Source organism: Bubalus kerabau, chromosome X (genome assembly GCF_029407905.1).
Source record: "Bubalus kerabau isolate K-KA32 ecotype Philippines breed swamp buffalo chromosome X, PCC_UOA_SB_1v2, whole genome shotgun sequence".
In the NCBI taxonomy this organism is placed as follows: Eukaryota; Metazoa; Chordata; class Mammalia; order Artiodactyla; family Bovidae; genus Bubalus; species Bubalus kerabau.
Window position 1 is genome coordinate 127,575,216 of NC_073647.1, and position 20,989 is coordinate 127,596,204.

The 20,989-nt window shown below is 36.2% G+C and overlaps 1 protein-coding gene across 5 annotated transcripts in view; it reads left to right on the top strand.

Moving 5' to 3' along the window:
• DMD (dystrophin) overlaps positions 1 to 20,989 on the top strand; it is a 2,389,494-nt gene that overhangs the window by 920,879 nt on the left and 1,447,626 nt on the right. For all 5 annotated transcript variants that reach the window (XM_055564496.1, XM_055564495.1, XM_055564498.1 and 2 more), the window contains 2 exons: positions 11,553 to 11,698; positions 15,756 to 15,968. In XM_055564496.1, the coding sequence (XP_055420471.1) occupies positions 11,553 to 11,698; positions 15,756 to 15,968 (359 nt within the window). The remainder of the gene's footprint in view (positions 1 to 11,552; positions 11,699 to 15,755; positions 15,969 to 20,989) is intronic.

Below are 20,989 nucleotides of genomic sequence, written 5' to 3' on the forward strand. Positions count from 1 at the left end.
TGTTTCCCCATCTATTTGCCATGAAGTGATGGCACCAGATGCCATGATCTTTTTAAGCCAGCTTTTTTACTCTCCTCTTTCACCTTCATGGAGGCTCTTTAGTTCCTCTTTGCTTTCTGCCCTAAGGGTCATGTCATCATAAGGGTGGTGCCATAAGGATGGTGATTCATTGGAGACATGGCTTTTAAAAAAATTCTGAGGTGATCTTGGATAAAATTCCTAGAAACCCATATGCTTTGCTCAGGTCAGAACACATCTTGGACCCTTCATGGGAATGAAGTGTGAGCAGCAGGAAGTTTTAGCAGAAGCAGTGGCATAAGTACAAAGACTTGACATTAGTGACAGGTTTTGGTTGAAAATAGGGTATTTATGATGATGGGACTTCTGGCTGAAAGTTCATTGGATTCCAATCACAAAAGACCTTTGATGTCAACCTAAGTAAATAACTTATATATTGGTTTTGGAAATTCAAGTTTCCATACTTGTGATGTGTTGTTTTGATAAGTCTTTTTTAAAAATTAATTCATTTATTTTATTTGGAGGCTAATTACTTGAAAGTACTGTAGTGGTTTTTGCCATACATTGACATGAATCAGCCATGGGTGTACATGTGTTCCCCATCCTGAACCCCCCACCACCTCCTTCCCAAGGACGGTTCATATCAATAGTATGTTAATCACACTGTGAGTCCCCTTTTCTTTCTTGACATCTTCTGCCAGTGTTCACATTTTAAAGAAATGCTGGTACTATATTATGGTTTATGTCATTTAATAAGGTTTGGAATTGCACAAGAAGGTCTTTTTTGGTTACATTGTTTCTCTGTCATTCTTTTAGCTATGAGGGATGGGGAAGAAGTTGGAGTATATTTGATATGGAATAAAAAGAAAGAGAGCTTCAACTCGAAAGTTTTTCCAAAGTACCTATATCAAAGAAGTGGGAAGTGCTGTTGGTTCAGTTAGCTTCTACACATACACACAGAACTCATACAAGTCATCAGTAATTTCTACTTATAAGTGATGGAAACTTTAAATTGCAGTCAATTTCATATTCACAGCAGAAGTGTCAATGTTTTTAAATGATGTCACTCTCCAGACTGCTTATAAATATTATCTTTCTCTCTCCAAATGGATTACTTTCCCCATCTTCTATGTAAGCACCGCCTAATAGAAATATAAGACATAAATGTAATTTAAAACTTCCTAGTAGTCATATTAAAAACAATTGCACATGTTCTTTGAACAGATACATACAAATATTATCATTTTACTATAGAAACAGAAATTTAAAATTATAGGGATATTTCTACATTATTGTTGTGCTAAAGTTTCAGAATCTGGTGTCTCTTTGCACTTGTAGAACATCTCTATTCAGACTAAGCAGATTTGAAGTGTTCACTAGACATCTGTATCTAGTGGCTACCCTATTGGACAGCACAATTCTATATTCTTTCTCTCCCTTCCATCATTTCTGTGACGTTTAAGTACCTTTCTTTTCGGAGTAGTTTTGTTTCAATATTTTTTTGGTGAGAGATATAGTTGTGATTCTTTATCAAAAAAGTTCCATATATAACCTACTGTTCTGAGATCTCAGCATTATTGTGATTACTCTGTTTTACAATGTGAACACAAATCTAAATTTTCAAAGTTGATCTGTTTACCTTGCTTTTCAGTTAGAGTTCTTTACCCCTTGACACAGACATGTGTGTATCAGAAAATACAGCATTTAGTTCCACACATGGCTCTCTTATTTTTTAGTTAATAATGAAATAATCTTGCCTTGTCTGGGCTCTCCTTTGCTCACCTCTCCTTTCTATTCTCTGAAGTCCCTCACCCTTTTAAGTCAATTGGATAAAACAGAAGAATTTTTAAACAAAAAATACGAAAGACATTTTTAGATGTCAATTTGATTGTACTTGGTCATCATCATTCTTCACATGACTACACTGATGGACTGGGGATCAATGGGACTCTTTTTAACCTTTCAGGATAGGTAGGGTATACAACATGATAACCCTTAAGGTTTACTTTCCCAATAATCCACAACACATGCTTCCAAAACTACCATCACTTGGATTAACTTTAATTTTGTAGGATACATTTCCTTCATCATAAAACATTAAGAAGATATCTGTATTTTTAAATGGCACTTTAGCAAATAGAATTGTGGAAACTGTCATAAGAATTTTTAAGATACATGATTTATAAATAATATATAGCTAAATGTTAAATACCCAGTCAGTTTTTCAAGGGCCTGGGCTGGGCCAAATGATGCCAATAGAACTCTTATGAATTTTTAGGATGGTTGGTTATTAAATTGGATATGCTTATTGTCTTATTGCTTTCAGTAAAGAGCTAGAAGTATCAGTTGGGTTTTAAGCTCTATTTCTATCCATAAAAGATTGGGATTTCTCTCCATGGGGTAGGACTAGTTCTGCTACTGTATTGGAATCACAAGGGCAGCATCCACACCCATCTCACTGACTGGTAGGTAGAGCAGCTTATACTAAGATCACCCTCAGGTGCAACTAGCTTCTGCACCAGACTGTTTTCTTTCACTTTAATCTGAAACAGAATTAGTAATCCTTCACTAGTATTCTCCATTATGTCTAGTTTAAATGAGATCAACTATGTGTTTTATAATCACTGTTAAACTGTGTGGTTTATAATCACTGTTCAGCTGCTACAAGGTAAATCACATTGGCCAATTAATTCATTTTTACATCTAGGAGGCAAACATGAATAAAATATATGTGGCTTTAATTTTATCTTATAAATTAAGAGTCATACATTTTATCTGCAGACCTAGCCTCTAAGTCCTAGATTCATATGTCTTACTACTTCCTTAGCCTTTTTTTATCTAGATATCCCAGTAAGTTCCAGAAAGATAAGCTCTTGGTGGGCAGCTATGCAATCAACAACCACTTCCTTCTTGGTTCCTCTAATATCACAGAAAAGAACCAATACTTGTGGAGTTGCACCATCAGGAGACTCAGAATCATCTTTGATATTCCCTGTTCTCCACCCACTCCTCCCATTTCCATGTCTGTGCTTTTTATCTTCTAAACAGCTCTCGCATCCACACTTCATATTTATTATCATCACGTGACTCCAAACTACTATGATTTTTTTGCCTGGACCACTAAATTATCTCCCCTATGTTCATTCTTGATACTGAGAAACCTGTATTCTACATTTCAACCAGAATTGTCTTTCTGAAGGAAAATGTAGCCATCTCACTTTGTGTGTGTAATATGTTCAATGAATTCCATTTGCTCTGACTTTAAAGGTGCCTCAATGGCCCTGCATAATATGGACACTGCCTGCCTCAAATCACAGCCTCATTCACGCTTCTATTCTTCTTACTCCATATTGCTGTCTCATGTACTGAAGACAGCATAGGCTTTCCTACCTCAGATCTTGTGTATAGAATTCTCCCAGGAGCCCTAGCATAGCTAATTCTTATTCATTCATATCTTTCTTCAAAAGTTAATCCTTATAAGCTCTCAGTCTATATATGATGTTCCTCTTATTCACTGTCATAATACTCTATATTTCTCTTTTCTAAAATTAATTACAATTTGAACAAAACTATATTAGAAAAGTATCTGGCTCCATGAGTAAAATATGAAGTTTCTATGGTGGCTCAGATGGTAAAGAATTTGCCTGTTAATGTGGGAGACCTGGGTTTGATCCCTGGGTCAGGAAGATCCCCTGGAGAAGGGAATGGCTACCCACTCCAGTATTCTGGCCTGGAGAATTCCATGGATTATATAATCCATGGTGTCGCAAAGAGTTGGACATGACTGAGTGACTTTGACTTTCACAGAATAGTCTCTGGCTCCATGAGTAAAATATGAAATTAATGAATTCAAGAACTCTCTTGTCCTCATTATTGCATTCCTAAAAGGTATAGAGGCCAAAAGATAATTGACAATCAATAAATACTTGAAATAATAAACTAATAAATCATATGTAATACAGTAAATGTTAAATATACACAGATATTTTCATGTATATGAGAGAGAGTTGTTGTGGTTGTTTAGTCACTAAGTCATGTCTGACTTTGTGACCCCATGGACTGTAGCCCACCAGGCTCCTCTGTCCATGGGATTTCCCAGGCAGGAATACTGGAGTGGGTTGCCATTTATTTCTCCAGGGGATCTTCCCAACACAGGGATTGAACCTGCATCTATTTCTTCACTTGGTTTATAAATATTCTCAGTAAACTTTTAATGTTTAATGGCTACTTAGCATTTTATGGTGTCATTAATTTCTAATTTGCATAGCTATTCTCTGGGCATGTGGGTTCTGATTTTTGTAATTATAAATAATGCTGTTATGAATTTTATATACTATGCCTGTTGGGGGATTGGAGCAAGTACTTGTTTCCTTAGAACATCCATCCATTTAGCAAATATTGAGCACCTTCTGAGGGTGAGGGTCTTCCCCGGTGGCTCAGATAGCAAAGAATCTGCTTGCAATGTAGGAGACACGGGTTTGATCCCTGGGTCGGGAAGATCCTCTGGAGAAGGGAATGGCAACCCACTCCAGTATTCTTGCCTGGGAAATTCCATGGACAGAGGAGCCTGACAGGCTACAGTCCATGGGGTGTCAAAGAGTCGGACATGACTGAACGACTAACACAACACTCTCGCTTTGGCAGGTGGATTCTCTACCACTGAGCCAGCGAGAGAGAGAGACTTTTTTTTCATGCTGTGGTGCTCATATTTCCATAGAAATCTAACATTCCTGGTTAGACTGTGATAAAAATTGTTGCTTTATCCAATTTCAAAATGGTAGAATTTAGATCATGATATTTTCCCTTTTCAAAAGAATTTCAGGAGAAAACAAAAACACGTGTGTGTGCATTGTCTCATCCTCTCTTTCTCTGTCTTTACAATATGAGGCACACTATATGTTTTCTTTGCTGTTTGTTCATTTTTAGCCAGACTAATAAATTTTAAATTCAGAAATGAATTGTTTCAGAAAAAAAAATCATTGGAATTAAAGAAAATCTACCTTAGTAATCTAGAAACCACTGCAGTGAGAAAGGATAAGAGAGATAAATAAGAAAGTCAATTTGAGCTATTCAGAATTTAGAAGGCTCCATAGGAATTAGAAAGACTTAATAGTCTGAATTCTCCATGTAAATTCTTTCTTCTTATGTTCAGATTCTATGCTTTACCAAACACAGGTTTCCTTCTATGTTGCTGGCAAAGCATTCTGTTTTTATGCTCAAGGTTATATTCTTTAAACTGCAGTCATTTGTTCAACGAATACTGAGTCCTTGCATGGCAAGATAGTGGTCACTGTGGATAGGTCACTAAACTAAAACCATGTGTTCCTTGGTCTCATAACACTTGTAATCTTGGGAAAGATGCAGCCGTTAATCACAAAATCATGGCTATTTTTATACATCTGAGATGCGTGTTTGGATGGAAAAGTCTAAGGCCAGGCCTCTGAAACTAAATAAAGAAATCTTATCCAGGCTGGGAAGATCTGAGAAGATTTCCTTGAGAATGACCTGGTGGACACAGAAGCTGAAAGATGAGAAGGAATTAGTGTGACTAAGGGTAGTAGGTGCTGGCTCGCTAAGAACGACAGAAGTCCTGTGTCCATGGAGCACAGAGACAGAGAGTTAAGCAAAGTGAGCCTAGAGAGGTCAACAGTCTAGAAGGACCTCTTAAGAGCCATGGAGAGTGTTCCAGACATTAACAGGAGAAAACTGAAACCATGCTTATGGATTTTATGCTGTGATATAAAATCATACATCAGTTTTGCATTTTTAGACACTGAGAAACAAAGAAAGATTGAAAGGAAGCAAAATTACACATGGAGAGGCTAGGAAGGCTCTTTCCTCATGTGGGTTTTTGCTTGAGCTAAATAAGTTACCTCTGAGATACTAACAAAGGCATTTGATCTTTCTACAAGTTGCCCTGTCTTCTCTCAGAATAGAGTGGGAGTTTACTTTAGCTCCCAGCGGGAGGACTTGACGTCTTGCATCAGAATACTGATCAGAAGCAGTTATACAGAAAAAGATCAACAGTTCAGAAGCTGAAATATTTCCCTTCTCATTAAACTGAAAGATCAGAAGGAAGCTAAAAAAGGGAAGATAAATCAGGGCCTCCTTAGAAGTGAAGTGGACTGGAAGGTGAGATTGGAGCCCATTGGGTAACTATTCCCACAGCTCTTCAGATGTAAGGATTTCCTGGTTGATGAACCCATACAGGGGTAGTGAGGTAGGCAGTTCAGAAACTATGGACTTGCTAGGTCTCCTTTTAGTTCTACCTCTCCTCAAAGCATTGCACCTGTGAAATAGCCAGGGCATTTACTCAGGATGCAGATAACGAGGAAGAGAAGTGTCCCAATATCCCCAATCAGAATACAGAATAAGATTTTCCATCCATGCAACATGGTATGTAGAGCCCACATGCAATGGTGGTCTGGATTGAGTACTTCATCAGGGTTTTGAAGAGAACCTGAGACTTTGTGTGATGTAAATTATTCATTGAATAATGCAAGATAATGCATGCTTTGTTAACATATTGTTTAAATTAACAGAAAGAAAAAATAGTAATACCAAGGTGTGGTTCTTTCCTAACATCTAGCTAGAATTCTGTTAGTTAATAGGAGAAAGATTGATCAAATGTATCATTTAATAATTTAGAACGTTTCAGTGTTCATCTTTTGGATTTTAGAGATTTTTGTTGTGTGGTGCTCTGTGCGGAAAATAATGGATTTTTTTCACTTTATGGCATTTTGTCTGATTATCAATCGATTGATCAATTGATCGATCTCCTTTCCTCCCTCCTTTGATCTATTACATGTAGGTGGATGCTGACTGAGGTTTGGACAATCTGTAGTATTATAAAATACGTTAAGTAACCATTTTTTTACTTGTATTGTGCTATGCTACCTTATCACTTTGGTAATAAGCTAACAAATCTGAAAATCTTTATTTCCTCATTTAATGTAGGTACAATTACACTATAGTCTTTCCCCAGGATACTACTAATACCAAGGTTATCCTCAGTATAGTCTAAACACTTTTCCAAATACATAGTTAATAAGCTGTGTAATATAATAAAGTATGCCTCATATATATATTTAAATGACCACTAAGTATTGGTGAAGTCGCTCAGTCATGTCTGACTCTGAGACCCCATGGACTGTAGCCTACCAGGCTTCTCCGTCCATGGCATTTTAGTATTATCCAGTACTGAAACAAGGCTGTTTAAATAAACCTAAACAAAACAATTTGATATTTTCTGATACCATTTCCCTTATTCTTTATCTATTATGATTTGATTTTTCATCTGATCATAACTCTCTTTGTAGGATAAATTGGGAAAACTTTCAAATTCACTCTGTGTGTGTGTTAGAATATTCATATGCTTGCATAGTATGTGTTCATGTGTGGACATTTTGTGTGTGTGTGTAAATTATTTCAGAGCAATATCTTTGGTTTGGCTATGTATCTGGTTCTCTCAAATATAAGATTCGTTCAAAGGAAACTACTCCTCTCCGCAAGTGAAAGAACATGAGTGTCTCTATTCAGTATTATTAACCTAGATGAAACTTTGTGTTAAACTCTTACAGTTTTCTGCTTAGCCCTGAGTGTGTCCTTTTCACTTCCTTGTTATCTTGCATCTCCCTTCTAGCTACTAATAATAGCAAATATACTATGTACCCAGCAATGGATGCAGTAATAAGCAAATATAGAGACAAATTTAGAATAAAATGTGGCATCTTATTAAGGTCTACAGAGGCCTTCTGTGGTCATAGTTCCCAACGACTCCCCTGCCCTATTATCCCCCCACACTCTACTTTGCTCGCTTTGTTCTTTCTACACTGGCTGTGTTCTCCCATTTTGGACTGTTAGACTTGTAATTGTGCTAAGTCACTTCAGCCTTGTCCGATTCTATGGACTGTAGCCCACCATGCTCCTCTGCCCATGTGATTCTCCAGGCAAGAATACTGGAGTAGTTTGCCATTTCCTCCTCCAGAGACCCGACATTACCTGGAAACCTTTCCTTCTGTTTCATAAGGCCCCTCCTTCAGTGCTTTTAAGTCTGTTGTCAAGTGGTGCTTCCAAGGAGAGGACTTTTTACTCACTATCTAGTCACTTTCTATCCTTTTTAATTTTATTTTATATTTTTATTCAAAGAGTTTTTGTAACATATAGGCTTTTTTCAAATATAATGAAAAAAACAGAAATCTGCACTGCATACTGAACTACTTAAGAAATGGAATATTGCTAAAACCACTGATGTACTTGATTGCTCCTGTCGAATTCCTTTCCCTCCCTCCATGCCCACCCTCACCATCATCTCCAGGGAAATCTTTTGTCTGTCTGTTGTTCTCAGTGTCATTCCCTGCTCTTCCCATGAAAACTACACTTCCTAGGATTCTTTGTTTAAATTGGCTACCTGCTTGATTTAGTCAGTGGAAGTACTTGGAGGATACTGAAGGTGAGAAGAGGAGAGAATCTACAATTTTCTCTTCCCCTCTCATTGTTTAAGGGTGCATCTCCATCACTGCCTGAGAATGAATCCTCCATTTCTAGCCCCCTCTGGAAACAGTATACCTCAAGGACTCTGCATCCCCAAAGAGAAGCCCCCTGTGAATTCAGCTCCTACTGGGTGGTTCCAATTATTGGTTTCTTGTGACACAGTCTCACACCTCCTCCCTTTGTCTCTCTGATCTTGAAGATGATAGTGGCTTCCATTGCTAAATCTGTTGATTACTCACCAGATCAGATCAGATCAGATCATTCGCTCAGTCATGTCCAACTCTTTGCGACCCCATGAATTGCAGCACGCCAGGCCTCCCTGTCCATCACCAACTCCCGGAGTTCACTGAGACTCACGTCCATTGAGTCAGTGATGCCATCCAGCCATCTCATCCTCTGTCGTCCCCTTCTCCTCCTGCCCCCAATCACCCCAAGATTTTCATATCCAATTCTCTATCTTAAATTCCTTTTTATTGCATTTTCCAGAAGGATCTTCCCCACTTATTTCTACTGATTTCCCCATTTATTACTATTAGTCATACAGTCTCTTGATTTGTTTGTTAATTTCCTAACTCACCAATTAGATTTTGAGCATCATGAAAGTCAAGACTTTGCTTTTAAAATTTTTACTTCTTGCTTCCCTGGTGCTCAGAGCGCTGAATAAATATTGGCTGAATGAAGGCATAATAAATGACTTCCGTTAATTCTCCCCAAAGTATCTCCATCCCTGTTTTTATAAATGAGGTCAAAGATGCTCCAATGTTAAGTAATTTGCCAAAGCTAGTGAATGGAGAACCAATTCCAAGGCACAGGCTTACTGAACTGCAGAATCAGACTTGCTAATTGTCATGCTACACAGCCTGTTTCTGTACAAACAGAATGGAGAAGCAGTTCTGTTCGATGTTCATAAAAGAACCTGTTGATCTTTTTCAAATAAAACTAATCCTAATATTTTCATCAATACTATATATACTTATCTTTCTCTCCTGACATATATTAATCATCTGGATAAAATGGAACAGATGCATATCACCCGTGGCACGCTTCTAATAAATGTTGTTTCCCAATCACTGCCCCAAGGGAAAGTAGCACTGTTCGATTCAACATACCTCCTCCGCATCTCTACCCATAGACCCATCTCCTTCTAACTCTTTGCTTCATCATAACTAAGTACTCCTTTACTTCAGTACTATTCCTGAGAGTCATTTTTGTTTTTATAAATAATTACCTAGTATTCAAATGCATCTCGTCCATAGAGACAGAAACGCATTATTTGTATGAAAGAAAGCAGGGAGGTCTAAAGTACCAGAGACCTTTTGACATCCTTCTGTATGAAATCAAAAGTGCTCAGATTGACAAAGGCCTCTAAAAATAAATTTGGGCATGAACTGACAAATAAATAGAAGTCCGTTGAGTGCAATTCTCAGTATCCCTCTCTAACACGCTTTCTAAAAATGTACTTTCCATTTGAAAACCCCACTGATTAGCATGCAAAATACTTTCCTACATTCTTCTCCTTTAGTTTAGAAGGAATTGGTATATAGAAGTGAAACCCATATGCTATCTGTTAAAAATAATATGGTTTAAATAATGCCATTTGATCTAGTGATTTGAGATAGTATTTTGCACTGTGGCTTTATCTATTTAGGAAAATTCTCAGCCATCATCTCTTCAAATATGTCTCCTGTCCCACATCTCTCTCTGTGATTCTGGGATACATTTATGTTCATTTTGCTGTTTTTTTCTATGTCTTTTATTCTCTCATCTTTATTTTCTGTTCTTTTGTCCCTCCATGCTTCATTCCATATATATATATATAATTTATTTCTGGCCTATCTTCAGATTTACTAATTCTCTGTTTAGCTTTGTCTAATCTGCTTTGAAACCCATCCACTGTTTTGTTACTTTTCACATTGCATGTTTAGTATAATCTCTTTCTTAACCTCCTTAAACCACTTAAAATCATTTTTATCATTTCCAGTTTTCTAACAAAATTCTCCACCTTGAACATGGTCAGTATAGCTACTAGTCACATAATCTGTATGGGTGTGTGTGTAAAATAGAAAATAATATATAGTAATAAATAGTATATAGAAACATATGCATTTTAGATTTTAAGCATATATAACTATACACAATGCACACATTGTACTTTCCCATATATACTTTTATTCCCTATATATAATTGGAATGAATGTATGTGTGTATACATATATATATATATATACACACACATGTTAGAGAAAATGCATTGTTTGTTGGCGGGTGTGACTTTATTTATTTATTTTTTGTTTACTTTACAATATTGTATTGGTTTTGCCATACATCAACATGAATCCACCACGGGTGTACATGTGCTCCCCATCCTGAACTCCCCCAAAATTAAATAATCTTGGCTGAAAATCCTGGCTATGACACTTACTAGATGTTTGACTGTGAGCAAATCAGTTGGCTTTCTTTTATAACCTTGCTTTCCTCAAATGTAAATGGAATAAAAATGCATGTCTCAGAGGTTTATTGTAAGAATTAAGAGTCATAATATGTGTGATCATTATTAAGGTTTCTGACACACATTGAGCACACAAAAATTGTTTCTTTAGTAAGATAAGATATGAAATGATATAATTTAAAATATCACTTGCTGTAGATAATGGTACTATTTTCCCTCAAGGCAAATAATACAGAAAGAGGATAGCCTTCAAAGTCAAATATACATGAACTCTACTTGGATTATCAAACAACCATCTGTGTTACCTTGGACAACTTACTCAGCCTCTCTGTTGCTCCATTTTTGGACAAGTTGCTCTGTTGCTCCATTTCCTCAACTTAAAAAGCATTAATTTAACCATGCAAATCTTGCAAGATTGAATGTCATATATGCATAGTTTCTGTCATAATCATATTCTACTCTATATTTTCAGATTTTCACATTTTGTTAATATTTGTAATTAGTATGATTGAGTTTTCTGGCAACTTAGAAAGACAAGTAACAAAATTTTAAATGGTTAAATGTTTCTCTGTTTTTTCCCCTTTTGATAAAGTTTTGGACACTTTACCCACCGTGCGGTATCAGGAGACCATGAGTACTATCCTCACGTGGATCCAACAGTCAGAAACCAAACTCTCGATACCTCAGGTTACTGTCACTGAATACGAGATCATGGAGCAGAGACTTGAGGAGTTACAGGTCTGTGACTTTTTATAAATCTTGATACATCTCTCAAGTCTTGCTCATCTATCAAGCAGTCACATTGTTATAACCTTAATACAATACTAGAATTAAAATAATCGTGGCAAGTATGACAGTTGGCCAGCTGAAAAAATGAAGGCTATAAAAGCATAATATTTAATGTATTTGTGCCTCTCTCCTTAAGATAAAGATTCCGTCTTTGAAGACAATGATATGATCTACGCATGAAATATATTCTTTCTTGCTTAGTGTGTATTTTCAGAAACATAGATTTTGATTATTATAAAAGTCCTGGTATTATTTCCTCCCCTTTGCTTGCTGACTTATGGCTCATATTTCCAACCAGAAAGTAGTAAAATTAATGTAGATTTAAAATTAGTTTTAATTTAAACTCATTTTATGTAATATTATAATTAGTTTTTGGAGTTCTATTAAGTGTATTTTAATAGTTTTATATTAGGAAATAAAATGCTAATATTGGAAATGAAAGATGTAATATGTATGAGATTTTAGGATGCTTTCCTACTAATTCTGAAAAACCTGTGGTGTATATCTAATCACATTTTATTTTGTAAGGCATTAAAACACATTTGTGTATTATATTTTAAGAGCTGAGATAATATGTCCACGTTTTCTGAATTAAGAAAACAAGTTAAAACTTTAACTTTGTTGTATCAGGAGTTCTGTTTTGGGAATTGAATATTATTTACTAAAAAAATAATTTTAGAAGTATTTCTTCAAAGAAATCTCTAAACATTTCCCAGTATACATCATCCTAATTAAACCATTTCCTCTTCTATAATACAAAGCAAACTATAACTGTTTAATCTTTTTTCCTTTTTATGTTGTTATTTGTAACACCTGGAATAATTTTAAAATTTACTTTGAGAGTTATGTGACTTAATAGAACTATAAATGTAAAAGAACACAGCAGTACACAGGTATAGCAATTAGGGGAGTGGGTTAAGTATATACGAAATGGTACACAGATGAAATGAAGCGTATATTTCCATTCATAAAGCAGTGATGAAGGGAAAATTATAACTATTATTGAGAAACTGAATTATTAACTTACTGAAAACAATGAATTCAGAACCTTGTGTCAAATGTTACACCAAAGCAAACTACTACGTAGATTAAAAATTCAAAAACGTTTTAATAGGCATAAATTTTGTAGAAAATTTTAATAAAACTCTTTACAAATATATGATGGGGAAGCACAAAAATCAGTGGAAGTGATCACAGCATTGTAAAAGTACCAGAGCCAATCTTAAAGAAAAACAAAAGAAGGAAAACATCTGTCTGAGTAAGTCATTAATCAGGTAGTCACCAAAAAAAGAAATGATGACTATTATTCCTATGAAAAACTGTAGCTCAAATTGAAAAGAATGTACAAATTTACAGAATGTGATATCATTTTTACATATGAAATTGCAAAAATAAATTAATATATAAATGAATATAATAAAACAGTCAGATATAGTGACTACCAGTGGTTGCCAGAGAAGAGAGGGGTAAAATGAGAGCATGGGATTAAGAGGTACACACTATCATGTGTAAAATAAGTAAAGTGCTGCACTCAATATGCCAGCAAATTTGGAAAACTCAGCAGTGGCCACAGGACTGGAAAAGGTCAGTTTTCATTCCAATCCCAAAGAAAGGCAATGCCAAAGAATGCTCAAATTACCGCACAGTTGCACTCATCTCACATGCTAGCAAAGTAATGCTCAAAATTCTCCAAGCTAGGCTTCAGCAATACATGGATTGTGAACTTCCAGATGTTCAAGCTGTTGTAGAAAAGGCAGAGGAACCAGAGATCAAATTGCCAACATCCACTGGATCATGGAAAAAGCAAGAGAGTTCCAGAAAAACATCTATTTCTGCTTTATTGACTATGCCAAAGCCTTTGACTGTGTGGATCACAATAAACTGTGGAGAATTCTGAAAGAGACTGGAATATCAGACCATCTGACCTGCCTCTTGAGAAACCTGTATGCAGGTCAGGAAGCAACAGTTAGAACTGGACATGGAACAACAGAAAGTTCAAAATAGGAAAAGGAGTACGTCAAGGCTGTATATTGTCACCCTGCTTATTTAACTTATATGCAAAGTACATCATGAGAAACTGAGCTGGAAGAAGCACAAGCTGGAATCAAGATTGCTGGGAGAAATATCAATAACCTCAGGTATGCAGATGACACCATCCTTATGGCAGAAAGTGAAGAAGAACTAAAGAGCCTCTTAATGAAAGTGAAAGAGAATGAAAAAGTTGGCTTAAAGCTCAACATTCAGAAAACAAAGATCATGGTGTCCAGTCCCATCACGTCATGGGAAATAGATGGGGAAACAGTGGCTGACTTTATTTTTCTGGGCTCCAGAATCACTGCAGATGGTGATTGCAGCCATAAAATTAAACAACACTTGCTCCTTGGAAGGAAAGTTATGATAAACCTAGACTGAATATTAAAAAGCAGAGACATTACTTTTCAACAAAGGTCCGTCTGGTCAAGGCTATGGTTTTTCCAGTAGTCATGTATGGATGTGAGATTTGTAATATAAAGAAGGCTGAGTGCCAAAGAATTGATGCTTTTGAACTGTGCTGTTGGAGAAGACTCTTGAGAGTCCCTTGGACTGAAAGGAGATCCAACCAGTCCATCCTAAAGGAGATCAGTCCTGGGTGTTCATTGGAAAGACTGATGCTGAAGCTGAAACTCCAATACTTTGACCACCTGATGCAAAGAGCTGACTCATTGGAAAAGACCCTGATGCTGGTAAAGATTGAGGGCAGGAGGAGAAGGGGACAACAGTGGATGAGATTATTGGATGGCATCACCAACACAATGGACATGGGTTTTGGGTAGACTCCAGGAGTTGGTGATGGACAGGGAGGCCTGGCATGCTGCAGTCCATGGGATTGCAAACAGTCGGACTGAACTGAATTGAAAAGAGTAGAAAAGTTAAAATTAATTTATACAAGTAATAATGAAAAATGATTAAAAGAACTACAGAAGCAATTAAAATCTATGTTTTTGAAAATTACTTAATGACATGGGAAAAGGCTCACAATAAATTGCTTAGCTCAAAATATATGTGCATACTATGTATTGTGTCAATAATCAAGTGTAACAGTTTAAGAAATTAAAAATAAATTTAAAATAACTTACATATCACAAAATAAATATTATGCAACCATAAGATTATGTGTTTTACATAATTATGTGTATGTGAGTATAAAATATGATCAGCTATTCAGTAAAAAAAACCTGGAAATTTATCTAAAAACAGTTGTATGTAATGGGCATTTTTCTCCATTTTAAAATCTTAAACCTTTATTAGTTTATAACCAGAAAGTAACATTTAAATAAATACTGAATAGAGCAATCTAAATGTATGCTTCCTATTATAAGGGGTGGAATAGATTATACAGTACAAATGTGAAATGAAGTTTGTAAATTCTCCCCAAAATTATCTGAAAATTTCACGGTGATACTACAAAATAGAACAATGTCTTTTGAAGAAAAAGAAACTTCCATTAAGTGGCATGAGTAAACTATCTATATGATTTAACTTATTCAGAGTTGTGTTATCATGTATATCAGTCTTATTTAGTTATATTTTTATCTATGATGATTAGAAATTATCTTACTAAAGGATTATAATTAAGTTTACTTATAATTAAGTTAAACTCCATTAATTGAATCATAAATGCAGTTATTAATATACAAATAAAATGTAATAAAATTAGATGAGCTAAAGCTCTTTGTTTCAATAAGATAGTTTTGTATATATTCCACTTTGTTGATAAGAATAGGCATGTATTTATAAATACAATATTACTAAATAATGTGTAAATTACTCATATGATTGAAAGTAGAATTTAAGTTGCTAATTATTTCACATCTGATGTTACATCATTTATTATTTTAAATGTTTGAGCCACATAGCTTTCATTTTAAGTACATTTGATTTATCTGAAACTCATCAATGAAATTGAACAATTAAACTCATTAATATTCATCAATTAGTATAAAGGCACTTTCTTTTTAATTTTGAGGCTTTACAAAGCTCTCTGCAAGAGCACCAAAATGACCTAAACTATCTCAGCACCACTGTGAAAGAGATGTCAAGGAAAGCACCCTCTCATATAAGCCAGAGATATCAGTCAGAATTTGAAGACATTGAGGGTCGGTGGAAGAAACTCTCTGCCCAGCTGACTGAACGTTGCCAAAAGCTAGAGGAGCAAATGGCCAAACTCCGAAAACTTCAGGTAATTCAAGGTTTTACTTTTTATATTGATTTTTATTTGTTTCTCTCCTAATGATGAGTTATACAATTAAAAGCCATAGTCCCTTAAAGTCAGTGATAAGGCCAAAAGATACAAATTTTTCTCAAAGGACAATAGTTTGCTATTGATTTTAAGAAGGCATTATGAGTTCTGTTTCTTTGATTTTCTTTAGAATTAGCTTTTTCCCACCATTACCAACAGGAATTAAAAAAACTTTTCAGCTCAATTCAAAACCCATTTTCTTTTTAGTATTGTTATCCTGTAAATAATTATTTAGCTTATGAATAAGGCTTCTCTGGTGTCTCAAAGAATCCACTTGCGATGCAGGAGACTGCTTGCAGTGCAGGAAATTTTTTTTTTTTTCCTGAAAAATACATTGTTATTTTGGTTGTAAAAAAATATATATATATACACACACACACACACATACACACAAACAGGCTAACTCACATGGGTCGGCTTTAATTGTAACATGTTATCTAGAGCTGGGGGACTTGCTTGTTGGCTCAGTGATAAAGAATTTGCTGAGTGGATGTGTGTGTGTGTGTATGTGTGTGTGTGTGTGTGTATTTGTTGTTGTTCAGTTGTGTCCAACTGTTTGCGACCCCATGAACTGTAGCATGCCAGGCTTCCCTGTGCTTCACTGTCTCCCAGAGGTTGCTCAAATTCATGTCCACTGAGTTGGTGATGCCACCCAATCATCTCGTCCTCTGTTGTCCGCTTCTCCTGCCCTCAGTCTTTCCCAGTATCAGGGTCTTTTCCTATGAGTCAGTTCTTCGCATCAGGTGGCCAAAGTATTGGAGCTTCAGCTTCAGCATCAGTGCTTCCAATGAGTATTCAGGACTGATTTCCTTTAGGATGGACTGCTTTGATCTTGCAGATCAAGAGTCTTCTCTAACACCACAGTTCAACAGCACCAATTCTTCGGCACTCAGCCTTCTTTATGGTCCAACTCTCACACCCATACATGACTAATGGAAAAACCATAGCTTTGACTAGACTAATCTTTGTTGGCAAAGTAATGTCTCTGCTTTTTAATACACTGTCTAGTTTTCTCATAGCTTTCCTTCCAAAGGGTAAGAGTCTTGTAATTTCATGGCTGCAGTCACCATCCGCAGTGATTTTGGAGCCCAAGAAAATAAAGTCTGTCACTGTTTCCATTGTTTCCCCATCTATTGCCATGAAGTGACAGGGCCTGGTGGCATGATCTTAGTTTTTTGAGTGTTAAATCAGCTTTTCCACTCTCCTCTTTCACCTTCATCAAGAGGTTCTTTAGTTCCTCTTTGTTTTCTTCTATAAGGGTGGTGTCATCAACATATCTGAGGTTATTGGTATTTCTCCTGGCAATCTTGATTCCAGCTTGTGCTTCATCCAGCCTGGCATTTCATATGTATTCTGCATATAAGTTAAATAAGCAGGGTGACAATATATAGCCTGGAAGTACTCCTTTTCCTATTTGGAACCAGTCAGTTTTGCAGGTCCAGTTCTAACTTTTGCTTCTTGACCTGCATACAGATTTCTCAGGAGATGGATAATGTGTTCTGGTTCCCATGTCTTGAAGAATCTTCCACAGTTTTTTGTGATTCACACAGTCAAAGGCTTTGGCATAGTCAATAAAGCAGAAGTAGATTTTTTTTCCCTGGAAGTCTCTTGCTTTTTCTATGATCCAACGGATGTTGGCAATTCGATCTCTGGTTCCTCTGCCTTTTCTATATCCAGCTTGAACATCTGGAAGTTCTCAGTTCATGTAGTGTTGAAGCCTAGCTTGGAGAATTTTAAGCATTACTTTGCTAGCTTGTTAGATGAGTGCAATTGTGTGGTAGTTTGAACATTCTTTGGCATTGCCCTTCTTTGGGATTGGAATGAAAACTGACCTTTTCCAGTCCTATGGCCAGAGCTGAGTTTTCCAAGTTTGCTGGCATATTGAGTACAGCACTTTGAAAGCATCATCTTTTAGGATTTGAAATAGCTCAGCTGGAATTCCATCATCCCCACTCATAGTGATGCTTCCTAAAGCCCACTTGATTTCACATTCCAGGAAGTCTGGCTCTAGGTGAGTGATCACACCATTGTGGTTATCTGGGTCATTAAGATCTCTTTTGCATAGTTCCTCTGTGTATTCTTGCCACGTCTTCTTAATATCTTCTGCTTCTGTTAGGTCCATACCATTTCTGTCCTTTATTATGCCCATCTCTGCATGAAATGTTCCCTTGGTATCTGTAATTTACTTGAAGAGATCTCTAGTCTTTCCCATTCTATTATTTTCCTTTATTTCTTTGCATTGTTTACTTAGGAAGGCATTCTTATCTCTCCTTGCTATTCTTTGGAGCTCTACATTCAGATGGGTATATCTTTCCTTTCTCCTTTGCCTTTCACTTCTCTTCTTTTCTCAGCTATTTATAAGGCTTCTTCAGACAAGCATTTTGCCTTTTTGCATTTCTTTTTCTTTGGGATAGTTTTGATCACTACCTCCTGTATAATGTTACATACCTCTGTCCATAGTTCTTCAGGCTCTGTCTATCAGATATAACCCCTTGAATCTGTTTGTGTATGTGTGTGTGTATGTGTGTGTGTGTGTGTGTGTGTATATGTATGTATGTATATGTGTATATATATATGTATGTATGTATATGTGTATACATATATATATATGTGGGGTGAGGGAACTTCCCTATTGATGCAGTGCTAAAGAATCCACCTCCATGCAGGAGATGTGGCTTCAATCCCTGGGTCAGCAAGATACCCTGGAGAAGGAAATGGCAACCCACTCCAGTATTTTTACTTGGAAAATCCCATGGACAGAGGAGCCTGGGGGGCTGCAGTCCATGGTCTCACAAGATTCAGACATGACTTAGTGACTACACCACCACCACCAAATAAAAAGTTATCTGTCATGTAATATACATAATTTCATCAGCATATTTCACTTGTAATTTTATATATAAAATTGATCCCATCGCCTTCCACAAACCAACTTCTACTGACTTAATTTGTTTGAATAGTGCCACCTAATTACCCAAGCATTAGTAAACCAACAACTGCACTGTAGTCTAAAGTTTAAAACATTTGGTGATACAAGTGATATTTCTCTAATGTGATAACTTATTGCAAAAAATGTTAATGTTGGAAAGAAGCTTGATGCAAGCATGATGATGAAAGCATCATGTAAAAGCGTCAGAATAGCACACTTCTGGTTTTAAATCCCAGTCCAGCTACTTAGTTGTTTTTTCTTACCTTTCACAAACCAAAAGACCTAGCAGTTTTAAATTATTTTTTAAAGCACAACATCCACAGTGATGACTCTTAAGTTATGAACATATGCATACATGCATACACATACATACACATATAAAAACACATTTTTGTCTGTGCTAGTGGCAAAAGAGGGTACAGTTACATGGTCCTTGTCATCAAGGAGCCCATGTCTGGCGAAGGAGAAAGGGAAGTGTATCCATTTCCTATTGCTGCTGTAATAAGCTGCTGTAAATTTAGTGGCTTGAAACAGTACACATATATTGTGGTTCTGGGTATCAAAAGTTCAATATCAGGCTCAGTGGGCTAAAATCAAGGTATGGAGAGGGCTGTGTCCTTTCTGGAGGCTTTAGGAGAAAATTTATTGCCTCGTCACTTTTAGTTTTGGGAAACTACAATCTTGCTCATGTTTCCATCTTCATCTTTAAAGCCAGGAGTGTAGCACCTCCCAATTTCTCTCTTACACTCTTGCTTCTATCTTAATAAGAATCCTTTGATCATATTGTGTCGATTTGGATAACCCAGGATCATCTCCTTATCTTGATATCCTTAACTTAATCACATATGCAAATTCCTTTTTGCCATGTAAGGCACCATATTCACAGCTTGCAGGGATAAGGGCCTGAAATCTCAAAGGGTCATTATTTAACCTAGCATGGTAAGTAAATAAAACAGTGCAGAGAACATGGCAGTGGAAAGAGAAGAAAAGCAACATATCCTGGGAAAAGGAGTTGCAACGTGTTCTTGGGATATGAGTTATCTGACTACACCTTGAACACGTAGAATTTAGGCACCTAATAAAAGACGGAGAAAGAGTTCCTGACAAAATGGAGCAGCATGTTCAATTATCTGAAAGTTGTTCAATATTGGAGAGATAAAAGTTATGTCTGGAGATTAATAAAAGAGGTGTTTGGAGAAGTAGTCTGAGAGTAGATCATGAATGAGTTGGATGCCATGCTTTGGAATATGGATTATAATCTAACCATGATGAGATTAAGCGTAAGGATAATGTGGAACTATTATTGATACTTCAAGAGGAGGGAGATAAAATAATATCTGTTGTTTTTTTTTAAACATCACTTTGAGAAGAAGAAGGAGGTGAGAAGAATATTGGTACCACTGGGGAGAATGGGTTAGAATGGGATGAGACTGAAGTAGATACCAGAAAGAGCTAACGTAGTAGTCAAGGAGGCAGTGGTAAGATCTGAACTAGGACAGGGGTGATATGGGCCAAAGAGCAAAGCTAGATTCAAGAAATGTCAGCCAGATAATACTGTTGAAATCTTTAGATTTAGTCAGATGCTTTTAAAGTCATTATTATTTGTTGTATTGAAGAGGGAAATTTCTGATTAGCATACATTTTGAATAGAAATCTAATTAAGAAGGGACAAAATAGCTCATCTGGATAGCATAGTTGAATTGTAGGCAGATAAAGAAGTTTGACAGACCACACACTTGAAATGTAGCCCTAAAAGGAGCAAGAAAAATGGCATTATGTGAAAAAAATTAATGGGATATATTCTGCCATTTACAAATAAATAAAGATGACATTTTTCCATTTGATCATTACGTCAACTTGGTCGAGCAAAACAGAAATTAAAAGCACAAGTTTCCTTTCTTTAAAGATGACAACATCTTGGTCTGAAAGTTCTCCACTGGAGGGGCTATTTAAACTGTCAACTGTAGAAAACAATTTGTGGAAGTTCACGTTTAGGGAGGCTATAAAGACACCATTACAGTGAGTTTATTGT